Source organism: Oncorhynchus masou, unplaced genomic scaffold (assembly GCF_036934945.1).
Source record: "Oncorhynchus masou masou isolate Uvic2021 unplaced genomic scaffold, UVic_Omas_1.1 unplaced_scaffold_1102, whole genome shotgun sequence".
NCBI lineage: Eukaryota > Metazoa > Chordata > Actinopteri > Salmoniformes > Salmonidae > Oncorhynchus > Oncorhynchus masou.
This window is the reverse complement of record NW_027000741.1, coordinates 95,550-109,731: the sequence shown is the minus strand read 5'-3', so window position 1 is coordinate 109,731 and position 14,182 is coordinate 95,550. Positions and strand designations below refer to the sequence as shown.

General features: G+C 40.0%; 1 protein-coding gene across 1 annotated transcript; it reads right to left on the bottom strand.

Moving 5' to 3' along the window:
• Nucleotides 1–5,148: 5,148 nt before the first annotated feature.
• LOC135529127 (uncharacterized) lies at nt 5,149–12,962 on the bottom strand. Its single transcript, XM_064958010.1, has 4 exons — nt 12,795–12,962; nt 9,964–10,230; nt 8,258–8,373; nt 5,149–5,753 (listed from the first exon to the last, which is right to left on the bottom strand). Exons 1-4 carry the CDS (start codon nt 12,803–12,805, stop codon nt 5,503–5,505), a joined length of 645 nt encoding a protein of 214 aa, XP_064814082.1. The 5' UTR covers nt 12,806–12,962; the 3' UTR covers nt 5,149–5,502.
• Nucleotides 12,963–14,182: the final 1,220 nt, after the last annotated feature.

Sequence of the window (14,182 nt, the reverse complement as noted above, 5' to 3'; positions counted from 1 at the left end):
TACTACTCTACCATGCTGGTGTTGGTACTATACTATACTGTACTACTCTACCATGCTGGTGTTGGTACTATACTGTACTGTACTACTCTACCATGCTGGTGTTGGTACTATACTATACTGTACTACTGTACCATGCTGTTGTTGTTACTGTACTGTTACTGTATGCTGGTGTTGGTACTATACTGTACTGTACTACTCTACCATGCTGGTGTTGGTACTATACTATACTGTACTGTGGTGTTGGTACTACTCTACCATGCTGGTGTTGTTACTATACTGTACTGTACTACTCTACCATGCTGGTGTTGGTACTATACTGTACTGTACTACTCTACCATGCTGGTGTTGGTACTATACTATACTGTACTACTCTACCATGCTGGTGTTGGTACTATACTGTACTGTACTACTCTATGGTGGTGCTGCCCACTCTATCAAAGTGGACAGCACCACCAACAGGTGAAAGCCTGTAACTGCACCCTTCAAGGAAGGTGGAAGGTTTGGGATAGTTACAGTATGCAGAGCTGGTAAGAGCGAGCCTGCCTGTCCTCCTGACCACTATATTCTGTCCAGTCGCGGTCAGAAAGCTTTTTCCATCCACTTACTTATTGAAATGTTTAGATTACTCGAGTTCACCAGTTCATATTTTATTACAGTTTATCTCAATCCCGTACAAGCATTTTTTTTCATAACAAGAATCCACAAGAAACAGAACTTTGTGGGCTTTTGCAAAACAGTAAATCCGTTTTCAAGGTGAAGTTGCCTTCTCAAAAGTAAATTCATCAAAAGAACATGACTGCCTGCAAGAACATTAACACAACCATACTTATCTCTCAAGTCCAAGCAGACAAAACAGGAAGTTAAAGTATTTTAAAAATCCCAGTAGATCAACACATTTTATTTCTTTACTTCTATTTTTTGGTCACTAAATCCTGATGATTAAAATTGGAAGCACAACTATCTAAAGGTGTGGAATGATGGGCAAATACTCTGCTTTTATGCATATTTCACCAAACAATTTCATACACAGGAAATCAAATATAATTCCTGGTAAAAACATTGAAAAAAAATAAGCACATTGTGTGCAGGACTCATTCATCACAATCCAATTCCATGTATTCAATTCAAAAGTTGGTTCGCTGATAGTTTAAAAAAAAAACCTTCCATAGCTGCACAGAAACACAATTCACAATAGAACATGGAAAAGTGAATACAATGGAGAAACACAACTGATATGAACATATAAGTCTAAATCCACACCAAAGCAAAGCTCTATACTGGAAGGTCACAATGTGGGAGATGAAAAGGAACCCAACTTAATTGTTTGCGTCTCTGCATGTCCGCAATACTGCCAAAAAATCATCATAACAATTAGACAGTCCCCATTGTCTAGATCTTCCCATATATTGTACATAGTATGACACTGATGGGATGATTTAGAATTTTGCCCAGTAGTATTTACTGATTGCCGGGACATTTCACACATTTCTCTTCTGATGAAAACAATGTGTTAATAGTCCATGAACGGGTACTTAAGGCAAGAAAATGATCAGAAGTTCTGTAAATGTACACTGAACAAAAATGTGAACGCAACATGTAAAGTGTTGGTCCCATGTTTCATGAGCTGAAATAAAAGATCCCAGAAGTGTTCCACACAAGCAAGGTTATTTCTCTCAAATGTTGAGCACATGTTTTTTTTTACAACCCTATTAGTGAGCATTTCTGACAGGTGTGACATATGTAGAAGCTGATTAAACATCATTACTTTGATTAAACATCATTACACAGGTGCACCTTATGCTGTGAACAATAAAAGGCCACTCTAAAATTATTTTTTTTGTCATACAACACAATGCCACAAATGTTAAAGTTTTGAGGGGAGCGTGCAATTGCCATGCTGACTGCAGGAATGTCCACCAGAGCTTTGCCAGAGAATTTAATGTTAATTTCTTTACCATCAAATCAAATCAAATGTTATTTGTCACATGCGCCGAATACAACAAGTGTAGATCTTACCGTGAAATGCTAACTTACAAGCCCTTAACCAACAGTGCAGAGTTAAGAAAATATTACTATATAAACTGTTAAGAAAATATTACTATATAAACTAACAGATTTTGTTTTATAAAAGTAACAATAAAATAACAATAATGAGGCTATATACAGGGGGTACCGGTACCAAGTCAGTGTGCGAGGGTACAGGTTAGTCGAGGTAATTTGTACATGTAGGTAGGGGTAAAGTGACTATGCATAGATAATAAATAATAAACAGTAGCAGCAGTGTAAAAACAAAAGGGGGAAGTCAATGTAAACAGTAGTCAGTAGTCTTATGGCTTGGGGGTAGAAGCTGTTAATTAAGGAGCCTTTTGGACCTAGACTTGGAGCTCCGGAACCGCTAGCCGTGCAGTAGCAGAGAGAACAGTCTATGACTTGGGTGACTGGAGTCTTTGACAATTTTTTGGGCCTTCCTCAGACAATGCCTAGCATATAGGTCTTGGATGGCAGGAAGCTTGGTCCCAGTGATGTACTGGGCGTACGCACTACCCCCTGTAGCGCCTTATGGTCGGAGGCCGAGCAGTTGCCATACCAGGATGTGATAGAACCGGTCAGGATGCTCTCGATGGTGTAGCTGTAGAACCTTTTGAGGATCTGGGACCCATGACAAATCTTTCAGTCTCCTGAGGGGGAAAGGTTTTGTTGTGACCTCTTCACAACTGTCTTGGTGTGTTTGGACCATGTTAGTTTGTTGGTGATGTGGACACCAAGGAACTTGAAACTCTCGACCTGCTCCACTACAGCCCCTTCGATGTGAATGGTGGCGTGTTCGGCCCTCCTTTTCCTGTGGTCCACAATCATCTCCTCTGTCTTGTTCACATTGAGGGAGAGTTTGTTGTCCTAGCCTCCCTATAGGCTGTCTCATCATTGTCGGTGATCAGACCTACCACTGTTGTGCAAACTTAATGATGGTGTTGGAGTCGTGTTTGGCCAAGCAGTCGTGGGTGAACAGGGAGTACAGGAGGCGACTACCACAAGCCGCCGTCAACGTCGTCTTAGAGGATTGGGCATTACGTCCAACTGACCTCACAACCGCAGACCACGTGTATGGCGTCATGTGGGCGAGCGGTTTGCTGATGGCAACATTGCGAACAGAGCGCCCCATGGTGGCAGTGGGGTTATGGTATGGCAGGCATAAGCTACGGACAATGAACAGAATTGCATTTTATCAATGGCAATTTGAATGCACAGAAATAAGGCCTATTGTGAGGCCCATTTTTTGAAGTTATATTTGACCAACAGATACAAATCTGTATTCGCAGTCATTTAAAATCCATAGATTAGGGCCCAATGAATGCATTTAAATTGACTGATTTCCTCATATGAACTGCAACTCAGAAAAATCTTAGAAATTGTTGCATGTTGCATTTATATTTTTGTTCAGTATATTTGAGCATTTCATTATTGCTGTTCTGGGATAGATAGGCCTACATTTCAACACAGATCCAATTAAGAAAAACAATATATTGTATAGCCTGTTACATATTATTTGGGTAGTATTAATTTAACAATAGCTGCACAGCCTTCCATTTGTGTAAAAGTGGAAAATCTGGAAATGTATACATTTAGCAGGAAGTCTATACATTTACCAATGTGGTCGATATGAAGACCTCCAGATAAATGTAGATTAGAAAGAGACTTTAAACAGTGATAAGCTTCAAGAGACTATTTAATGTAAGCAGATTGGCTCCACTAGCACACTGCTGCACATAATCACATCAAATCAAATAAATGTTATAAATGTTTCACGTGTGCCAAATACAACAGGTGTAGACCTTACAGTGAAATGCTTACTTACAGGCCCTAACCAATGGTGTGGGGAAAAAAGGTATGTGTGTGTGTGTGTGTGTGTGTGTGTGTGTGTGTGTGTGTGTGTGTGTGTGTGTGTGTGTGTGTGTGTGTGTGTGTGTGTGTGTGTGTGTGTGTGTGTGTGTGTGTGTGTGTGCAGACGTGACAGTGTGTTGAGTTTCTGCTAACTGAGCACGGCGGGCACAGAGGGGTCAGGTGTGTTACCCTCACGGGGACCCCCAGTCAGTGACACCCAGGTGAGAGGGTTACAATTGTGTGTAGGTAAGTAAAGAAATAAAACAAGAGTAAAAATACATTTGAAAAAAGAGTAGCAAGGCTATATACAGACACCTGTTAGTCAGGCTTATTGAGGTAGTATGTACATGTAGGTATCGTTAAAGTGACTGTGCATATATGATGAACAGAGAGTAGCAGAAGCGTAAAAAGAGTGGTTGGCAGGTGGTGGGACACAATGCAGATAGCCTGGTTGGAGGGGGGAGGCACACAATGCAAATAGTCCAGGTATTATTATGGCTGGGGGGTAAAGCTGTTGAGAAGCCTTTGTGTCCTAGACTTGGCACTCCGGCACTGCTTGCCATGCGGTAGTAGAGAGACAAGTCTATGACTGGGGTGGCTGGGGTCTGTGACAATTTCTAGGGCCTTCCTCTGTAGAGGTCCTGGATGGCAGCTTTGCCCCAGTGATGTACTGGGCCGTACGCACTACCCTCTGAAGTGCCTTGCGGTTGGAGGCCATACCAGGCAGTGATGTAACCGGTCAGGATGCTCTCGGTGTTGCTGCTCTAGAACCTTTTGAGGATCTCAGGAAACTAAATCTTTTTAGTTTCCTGAGGGGGAATAGGCTTTGTCGTGCCCTCTTCACGACTGTCTTGGTGTATTTGGTCCAATCTAGTTTGTTGTTGATGTGGACACCCAAGAACTTGAAGCTCTCAACCTGCTCCACTACAGCCCCGTCGATGAGAATGGGGGCGTGCTCGGTGCTCCTTTTCCTGTAGTCCACAATCATCTACTTAGTCTTGGTTACATAGAAGGATAGGTTGTTATTCTGGCACCACCCGGCCAGGTCTCTGACCTCCTCCCTATAGACTGTCTCGTCGTTGTCGGTGATCAGGCCTACCACTGTTGTGTCGTCAGCAAACTTAATGATGGTGTTGGAGTCGTGCCTGGCCATGCAGTCGTGGGTGAACAGGGAGTACAGGAGGGGACTGAGCACGCACCCCTGGGGAGCTCCAGTGTTGAGGATCAGCGTGGCAGATGTGTTGCTACCGATCCTCACCACCTGGGGCGGCCTGTCAGGAAGTCCAGGATCCAGTTGCAGAGGGAGGTGTTTAGTTCCAGGATCCTTCGCTTGGTGATGAGCTTTGAGGGTACTATGGTGTTGAACGCTGAGCTGTAGTCAATGAACAGCATTCTCACATAGATGTTCCTTTCGTCCAGGTGGGAAAGGGCAGTGTGGAGTGCAATAGAGATTGCAACATCTGTGGATCAACCAATCATGTTGTAAAGCAAAACATTATAATTATAAGATGAGATTATCAACATGAAATTCATGAAATTGTAGGCTACTCCAAAATATGATCGATAAGTGATGGAAGGTATACTTTTGATTCTTTCCCCTTGGATACTGCTTTAAGAGTAAGCCTACAACATATGAAAACAGTCATAGAAATCATGAATGTCTTCAAGGATCTCCTTATACTCTGGGGTATCCCGGTCCAGGTGCATCTCTCTTTTCACCCATATTTTGAGGTCTCTTGCTTGACCCTCGTTGATTATCCCCTTGTAGAGATATTCATCGACCAGGTCAGTGTAGCCATATCTGTAGTAGCTCCTTGTGCCTTCATCAGACATGTCAACTTTACCCTCGGTACGTAGTGCGGCGTCAACCAATCCTACAAAAGGGGGCATATTTTCACATTTACAAGGGATTTTTACACGTTGAGAGAATGAATGTTAGTGATTCCAACACTAGTCCTTCTCAACTACACATTTTGCCTAGGCAGCCAATAGTGCACGGGCACTAGATCTGCACTATCAATCATCTAGCTAGGCTTGATGTGCATATCCGGTAATACACTCATGTCTCCTGAAGACGGCTCGTATATAAAAGCCTCCTCCATTCAGGCTGCAAATGCATAGTTCACCTTGTTAACTAGCTTTAATGGTAAGAAGGCAGAAAATAACAGAGAAAATATGCATGCTGTCTTTATGAAACACCTTTTCCACCACCTTTTTCATATTTTCAGACAATTTAGGATGCTGCACACAGCGTTCAGCCAATTAAAGGAGTCCAACATCCTAAATGATCAGAAAATACAAAAATGGTGGTGGAAATGGTGTTTCATAAAGAAAGTATGCATATTTTCCCTGTTTCCACCCCCCGCCCACCTTCTCGCCACTAAAGTGAGGACAATTCTGCCTTTACAGCCTGAATGGAGGATGCTTTATGTATGAGCTGGTCCATGGGGGACATGAGTGTATTACCCAGGAATGCACATCAAGCCTAAATGACATGGCAGCAGGACATAGAGGTGCTGAGGTGCTGCACACCCACTGAAAAATCATAATAAAACTAAAATTACACACAAAACAAATAATCTCACAAAAGTAGTGCACTGGGCCTTTTTCTATGTCAAATCACAGCACCTTCACCCCAAACATCTTTCCGCAGCTATGCTAAATGATAGTGCAGATCTAGCGCTATCGGGTGCGCTATCGGGTGCCTAGGCTTCTACAAGTTCATAAAACAATCTAAAACATTGACGGAAAAACAAATACTGGATACCTTTGTCAGATTTATGTTTAACACTAAATATCCATATGATGAGGGGAAAATATACACTGCCGGTCAAACGTTTTAGAACACCTACTCATTGAAGGTTTTTCTTTATTTGTACTATTTTCTACATTGTAGAATAATAGTGAAGACATCAAAACTATGAAATAACACATATGGAATCATATAGTAACCAAGAATGTGTTCAACAAATCAAAATATATTTTAGATTTGAGATTATTCAAAGTAGCCACCCTTTGTCTTGATGACAGCTTTGCAAACTGTTGGCATTCTCTCTACCAGCTTCACCTGGAATGCTTTTCCAACAGTCTTGAAGGAGTTCCCACATATGCTGAGGACTTGTTGGCTGCTTTTCTTTCACTCTGTGGTCCAACTCATCCCAAACCATCTCAATTTGTTTGAGGCCAGGTCATCTGATGCAGCACTCCATTATTCTCCTTCTTGGTAAAATAGCTCTTACATAGTCTAGAGGTGTGTTGGGTTATTTTCCCATTGAAAAACAAAGGATAGTCCCACTAAGCCCAAACCAGATGGGATGGTGTATCGCTGCGGAATGCTCTGGTAGCCATGCTGGTTAAGTGTGTTCTAAATAAATTCTAAATTCTAAATCATAGACAGTATCACCAGCAAAGCACACCCACACCATCATGCCTCCTCCTCCATACGGTGGGAAATATACATGCAGAGATCATCCGTTCACCCACACCGTATCTCACAAAGAAACAGCGGTTGGAACCAAACATCTCCAATTTGGACGCTCTAATGTCCATTGCTTGTGTTTCTTGGCCCAAGCAAGTCTCCTTTTCTTACTGGTGTCCTTTAGTAGTGGTTTATTTGCAGCAGTTCAACCACAAAGGCCTGATTCACACAGTCTCCTCTGAAGAGTTGATATTCAGATATGTTGGTTACTTGAACTCTGTGATTCATTTATTTGGGCTGCAACCTCTGAGGTAGGTAACTCTAATGAACTTATCCTCTGCAGCAGAGGGAACTGGGTCTTCCATTTCTGTGGCGGTCCTCACGAGAGCCAATTTCATCATAGTGTTTGATGGTTTTTGCGACTGCACTTGAAGAAACTTTCAAAGTTCTTGAAATGTTCCTTATTGACTGACCTTCATGTCTTAAAGTAATGATGGACTGTCATTTTTCTTTGCTTATTTGAGCTGTTCTTGCCATAATTTGGACTTGGTCTTTTGCCAAATAGGACTATCTTTCTGTATTCCACCCCTACCTTGTCACAGCCCAACTGATTGGCTCAAACGCATTAAGAAGGAAAGAAATTCAACAAATAATTTTTTAACAAGGCACACCTGTTAATTGAAATGCATTCCAGGTGACTACCTCATGAAGCTGGTTGAGAGAATGGCAAGAGTGTGCAAAGCTGTCATCAAGGCAAAGGGTGGCTATTTGAAGAAAAAGATTGTTTAACACTTTTTTGGTTACTACATGATCCCATATGTGTTATTTCATAGTGTTGATGTCTTCACTATTATTCTACAATATAGAACATAGTAAAAATAAAGAAAAACCCTTGAAGGAGTAGGTTTTCTAAAACTTTTGACCAGTAGTGTATATACTGTATGTATATATATTTTTTACCAGCATCATGTCTGAGCATCTGGGAAGCTATAGGATGACCCATGATAAAAGCTTGCTCCAGCATTTTTACTGCACAATCATCTTTTCCGCTTAGCATTGTTTGTGTCAAAATCCACCTGTGAACAGGAGGGGTAAACATTAAAGATAACACACAGAGCAGGGGAGCTGCACAGGCAATGTCCGGAAACAACCTCTTACACTTACCCCCGTGGAATTTGTGGTTTTATGAAAATATGGGATAGGTATAATCGGATTAGAAAAATAATATGCCATTCAAAATCCTCAATGGACACGTTTAAAAAAAAACAGTTACTTTCAGGAATTTTGTTAATTTATCATTTGTAACCAGAAAAGTCTGTCATTGTAAGGGTAAGAGGTTGTCTCTGTTTTTTCCCCAATTTCCAATTAAGTTTACACTTGTTCAGTCCCACTCAAGCAGGGTTGGGTCAATTCTGAATTGAGAATTGCTCTTTAATTTTAATTTAACTCTTGAATTAGGAAGCAGAATTTGAATTAATTTTGAATTAGATTTAAAGTATAATTTAATTCCATGAAATTCAATGAAATTCAAATGGCTTATTTATTCTATCACCATAGAAATGTTTATTTTGACATCATGTACAACCTGGTCTCAGAGCATATTGTATTATTCTGTTCGTATCCATTTAATATGATAGGTTACGTTTCGCATGGTATGGCTTGAATTGTGGATGTCCATCACCCATTTCGTATGATATGGTACGAATTACAATTCGTAATATATTACAAATTTGCAAAACGCACAATATGTTACAAAATGTACAATAATACTAGCTAGGTGGCTAACATTAGCTAATGCTAGCTAGGCTAGGGTTAGGCTTAGAAATTAAGGTTAGGGTTAAGATTAGGAGTTAGATTAAAGGGTTAGGGGAACGTATTAGCTAAAATGGTTAAGGTTCAGGTTAGGGAAGAGTTAGTTAAAAGGGTTAAGGTTAGGGTTAGGGGAAGACGAAGGGTTAGCTAATATTATAAGTAGTTGCAAAGTAGATAAAAAGTAGTGAGTTGAAAAGTTGCTTATTAGCTAAAATTCGAAACACCCACCCACCCCAACCAACCACCCTACTTTCATTTTTTGCCTTAAGTTACCATCTGTCTTATGTAACCATACCAAACATAACATGTCATACTAAATTGTTTCCCGGATTTAGACTAGACTATGAGACCAGGCTGTCATGTATGGTTACCAACACCATGTAGCATACATTTAATTTAAAAAATGCATTCTCCTAAAACAATTTTAAATAATTACAGTGGTCTGCAAATATTCTAAGATCATATTGTGGGTGTCTATAATAATTAATAAATCCCTCAATATTTTTTAAGATCAGATAATTTCTGGCAAGAATGCATTACATCAAACACTACAGTATGGAAGGGAACAATCTAACATCTCGTATAATAAAACAAATATTTGGAATGGCATGTGTATTTTTTGCATTAATAAGTGGCATATCCTTTGGATAAACATTTGTTTCATGTCTCAGCTGATTTGGCTTGAATTGCTTTGAATTAAATTATACTTCCTGCAATTGAAATTCAATTCAAATGATGCTTCCTGAATTGACCCCAACCCTATGCTCAAGGATGAATAACTATTTACAATCGTTAAGGGGAGGGAACTTGTACACATATCGGGGGAAAGCCGTGAGCATTTCTAAAGCATTCACCTGCTTATTTTAGATTCTTTGCTGCTACCAGTGGTCAGAGCATCTCTGTGGTCCTGGTAAAGAACCCTCATGGTTAATAGTTTCTGTCCAGTTGGGTCATTAACAAGGCTCATGATCATCTCATGAAGGCTTGGATTCACTTGTAGGAGACGATCCAGTCGTCCATTGTTTAGGGCCTTCCTCAGAGAATCTTTAGGTGGAATATGGTCTGCCTCTGTAATGCCTTCATTCTCCTTATCACACCAAGATGGTCGAAATTTTTTGTCACTTATGAGGAGAGAAGAAGAATTAGTCGGTCAGGTTTACATCATTTGTTTAACCTCGTCCCCAGTCTCGAATTGCTGGCGTGTAGAGCCTGGTAACAGTGTGGGACTAATTGGAATTCTGGGGGTGTGAATTTACTGAGTGAAATGCTAATCAATTTAAATTCTGAGTGAATCCCACGATTATGAGGCGTGGCTCTAAATGGAGACGGGAATGGAGCCTATGACAGTAGATGGGACTTAAAAAATATTACAAAATCGGCGAGGAAAATGTATGTTAAATCACATTGACCGTATTACTATTTCTAAGATGCGTACTTTCCAATTTTCTAAGCTCACTTTAAATCACTTGTGGTGCTGGCATTTGAAGTCCACAATGTAGGGGGGAGGTTCTAAGGATTATGCTAGAGGATGGACTGAGAGATCATTCAATTAAAACCAGAGGTTGTTTCATCCACTTCTGCCATAGACATCTATTCAACTTCCACTCTGAGGCCCTGTGAAACCATATGGTTCGACAGAGAGCCAGCTGGTGGACGAGATTATTAGTTTGTCAATGCAGTTGGAATTATATACATGCTGTCATGAACATTATGTCCTAGGCCTATCCATAACAAGGCCTATTGTATTCAGCTATCAAAGTAGACTTTAATCTAACCCCTTTTAAACATTGTGTGTTTGTTGTTCATCTATTTCTTCTGCGTCCATTGATAGTAACCATTAGTCTGTGTGATTAACGGTAGCAATGTTTGCGGATCCCGAAGGGGTTCACGAGCGCTTTTTCTCACAAAAACGTTGGTCGAGTTCGAATGATTTGAGCTACAAACTATTGAGACTCTCACAAACATGTACTTGTAATCTGTTTTGCTCTATAACGCTCACAAGCTACACAATAGTAGTTTGAAGGTAAAGAGTTATTCTACATAGAAGATCAAAGGAAATCAATAGGGTCTATAATACTCTAATAAGTTCACATAGTTGCTGTTACAAACTCCAAACTCCACACAGTTGTCACTGACTAGTTAAATATTAATTTCCCAATGGGCAAACACTTTCTATACTTACTACATTCTTATAAATTGCTTTCAATCAGGTTCTTGTTTGGCTGACCTTATTTTTCTTATTGACATCCATCAACAAAACTCATGAATGCTACAGTTTTTGTAATTTACTTGTAGCCCTGGTTGTCCTGAAAATAAACTGCTGAAACACTTCACTGTGAGGCTAAATATAAGGGTTGGACATGCAGATAAATGACAGTAGTGATTTCTATTTTTTTTTACACATATTTAACACCTTATTTTTGGGGGCACAAAACTACCTCTCTACTTCCATTAGCTTGTATGGGTTACCATCAGACTTCCATTGTTTATATTGGTTAACTTCAGACGAGTACTGGGACACTTGTGTGGGTCAAAGAGAAAAACAGAGAACACCATCGTGTTTATTCTCCACTTTCTATAAGTTTGTAGGCCAAACCTTCTGGACGCTACAGACGTTTTCGTGAGAAGACCGAGTTTTGGGATCTCTCATGGTCTGTAGTTCGGCCACCTTCCACTACAGATGTGGAACGCTGACATAGGCGGATGCTGTGGGTTGAGATGCAGCCCACGCCAAAATATCTGTTATCTTCACTTTAAACTGACAGATTTTGATGGGGATATTTTTATTATGTTACTTAGACTGACACACAGGTCCGTCAATAGACTCGGATTAAGTTTAAGGTCAGAAATCACACTGAAGGAAAGTGAGGTGGACTTGTCTGCAACCAAAAATGGATCCACCATGGTTCTGCCTTTCACACTAGTCATCCACCCAGAACCCAGAACATCGAGTAGATGGCTGAAGTATTCTGCTCACACAGTAATTGATTCTGGGTTGATGAGATTAGGCCTTGGTCTATCTGTAACTCCACACAAAAATGTACCCAAATGAAGGACTTACTCTTTATATTTGTGAACATGTCCAAGGCCGTAACCTTTTATTATGTCATCCTCATGTTCGTCATGACGGCATGGCTCTACTCTATTCTTCCTAGAGTTTCCAGTTCTTCCAGAAGCTTCATTAGACTTTTCCTCCTTCAACCGTGTTCTCTCGTCACCAAAACACTTGTGAGTTCCTGGAGAAATAGAACGTTTCTCCTCTCTGTTCTTTTTAACCACTTGAATCACTATAACCACCCCTACCAGCGCTGCTGCCCCCACCCTACTGGCCCCAAGAACTCTAACAGCCCGGCTGGAAGACCCATTTCAACTCCTGGTAGTCTGCAATGTCTTGTAGCCCAACTCTTGGTTCTCAGCAAATGTGTCCTCTCTGATCTTAACTCTGAAAAGTTATAATCTTGACACACAGGTTTGTCATGCGGCTTGTGGGATGGGCGGAGTTGTGCAATATATGACCAATGAGTCCAAATTCTAAGTGTGTGTGTGTGCATGTTTCTAAGTGAAAGAGAAAGAGATATTTTATACATTACTGGGTGAGGAGTGCCTGGATACATACACACATGCGCACACCCACATACTGTACACACACATTCAAACAGAAATATGCTATGTGGAACAAACATACCTCTCTGACATGGAGATCAAGGAATCATGTCGTCTCTTTTCATGGCCTTTCTATCTGCAATTCAATATTTGGTTGTGTGTTTCTACGCTTCGGCCTCGGTCTACCTGTACTTCACCACAAAAATTAAGCAAAATTATAGACCTACTCTTTAAACACACTTCGAATTTTTAATTATTTTTATAGCTGTGGCAGCTGTTGTACTTTAGAGTTTCTAGAGAAGTTAAAGTTCTACTTATCAACAAATGGGTAATATAATATCCATTTTCAAGGTGTCTAGTATCATTCAGTGAAGTTTCATATGATTTCTGGAAATGGTCACAAGACCACAAGAACATTTGTCCAAGGTGTTCTTATACAGACAGCTTTGGCACCAGAAGTCTGCATTCAGCTTTAAAAACAAAAACATTGTTCAAATAAAGTATTATGATGGATTAATAGCTTATTAATAATTTAGAGAGCATTGTGCCTAAATGTATAAATATTAGTAAGCTATTCATAAATGGTATTTTATCAATTCATAAACACTCTTATAAATTATGTATTAATGATTAAGAAGATCCATTAAAAGGTGTTTAATAAATGTATTTTCATACTTTATAGTTGATTTATAAACTAGATATAAATGAATTATTATTGCAATTACAAGCCAGTTGTAACAGACCTGTTATTGGTTCATGAAATCATTGAGAGCATTAGTTAACGGTCGGCAGATGATTTAGATACTGTATATATTAATATGTATAATTATACATATAATGAATTGGATATATAGTAATGGTTAATAAGTGTGTTCATACATATTATCGTCAACACTTTTAATACTGCAATGATGTAACGGTTTTCATGCGGTGAAGGAGAGTCGGACCAAAATGCAGCGTGTAGATTGCGATCCATGTTTAATGAAAACGTAAACCACGAATCAATACAAATACTACAAAACAAAAAGAACGTAACGAAAACCGAAACAGCCTATACTAGTGTCAACTAACATAGAGACAGGAACAAGGACACTAAGGACAATCACCCACGAAACACACAAAGAATATGGCTGCCTAAATATGGTTCCCAATCAGAGACAACAATAATCACCTGACTCTGATTGAGAACCGCCTCAGGCAGCCATAGACTAACGCTAGACATCCCACAAAACCCCAAGACAAAAACACACCACAATAACCCATGTCACACCCTGGCCTGACCGAATAAATGAAGAATAAACATCATATATTTCGACCAGGGCGTGACAAATGAGTGATTAATAGGGATACTTACAACACATATGTGTAGTTGACATGACGACCCATTGTTTTGTCCATGGTGGCAAACACAAATAGCTTAGATTTTGTTTTAATTGTATCATGAGTATTCTTAGGCAATGTTTTCTTACA

Excerpts from the sequence above, each read along its gene's own strand:
- LOC135529127 (XM_064958010.1), bottom strand. Across the intron at positions 8,374-9,963 it reads AAAGAATCTAAAATAAGCAG|GTGGATTTTGACACAAACAA; the intron begins GTGAATGCTTTA and ends TCCTGTTCACAG. Across the intron at positions 5,754-8,257 it reads GATGCTCAGACATGATGCTG|GATTGGTTGACGCCGCACTA; the intron begins GTAAAAAATATA and ends CCCCTTTTGTAG.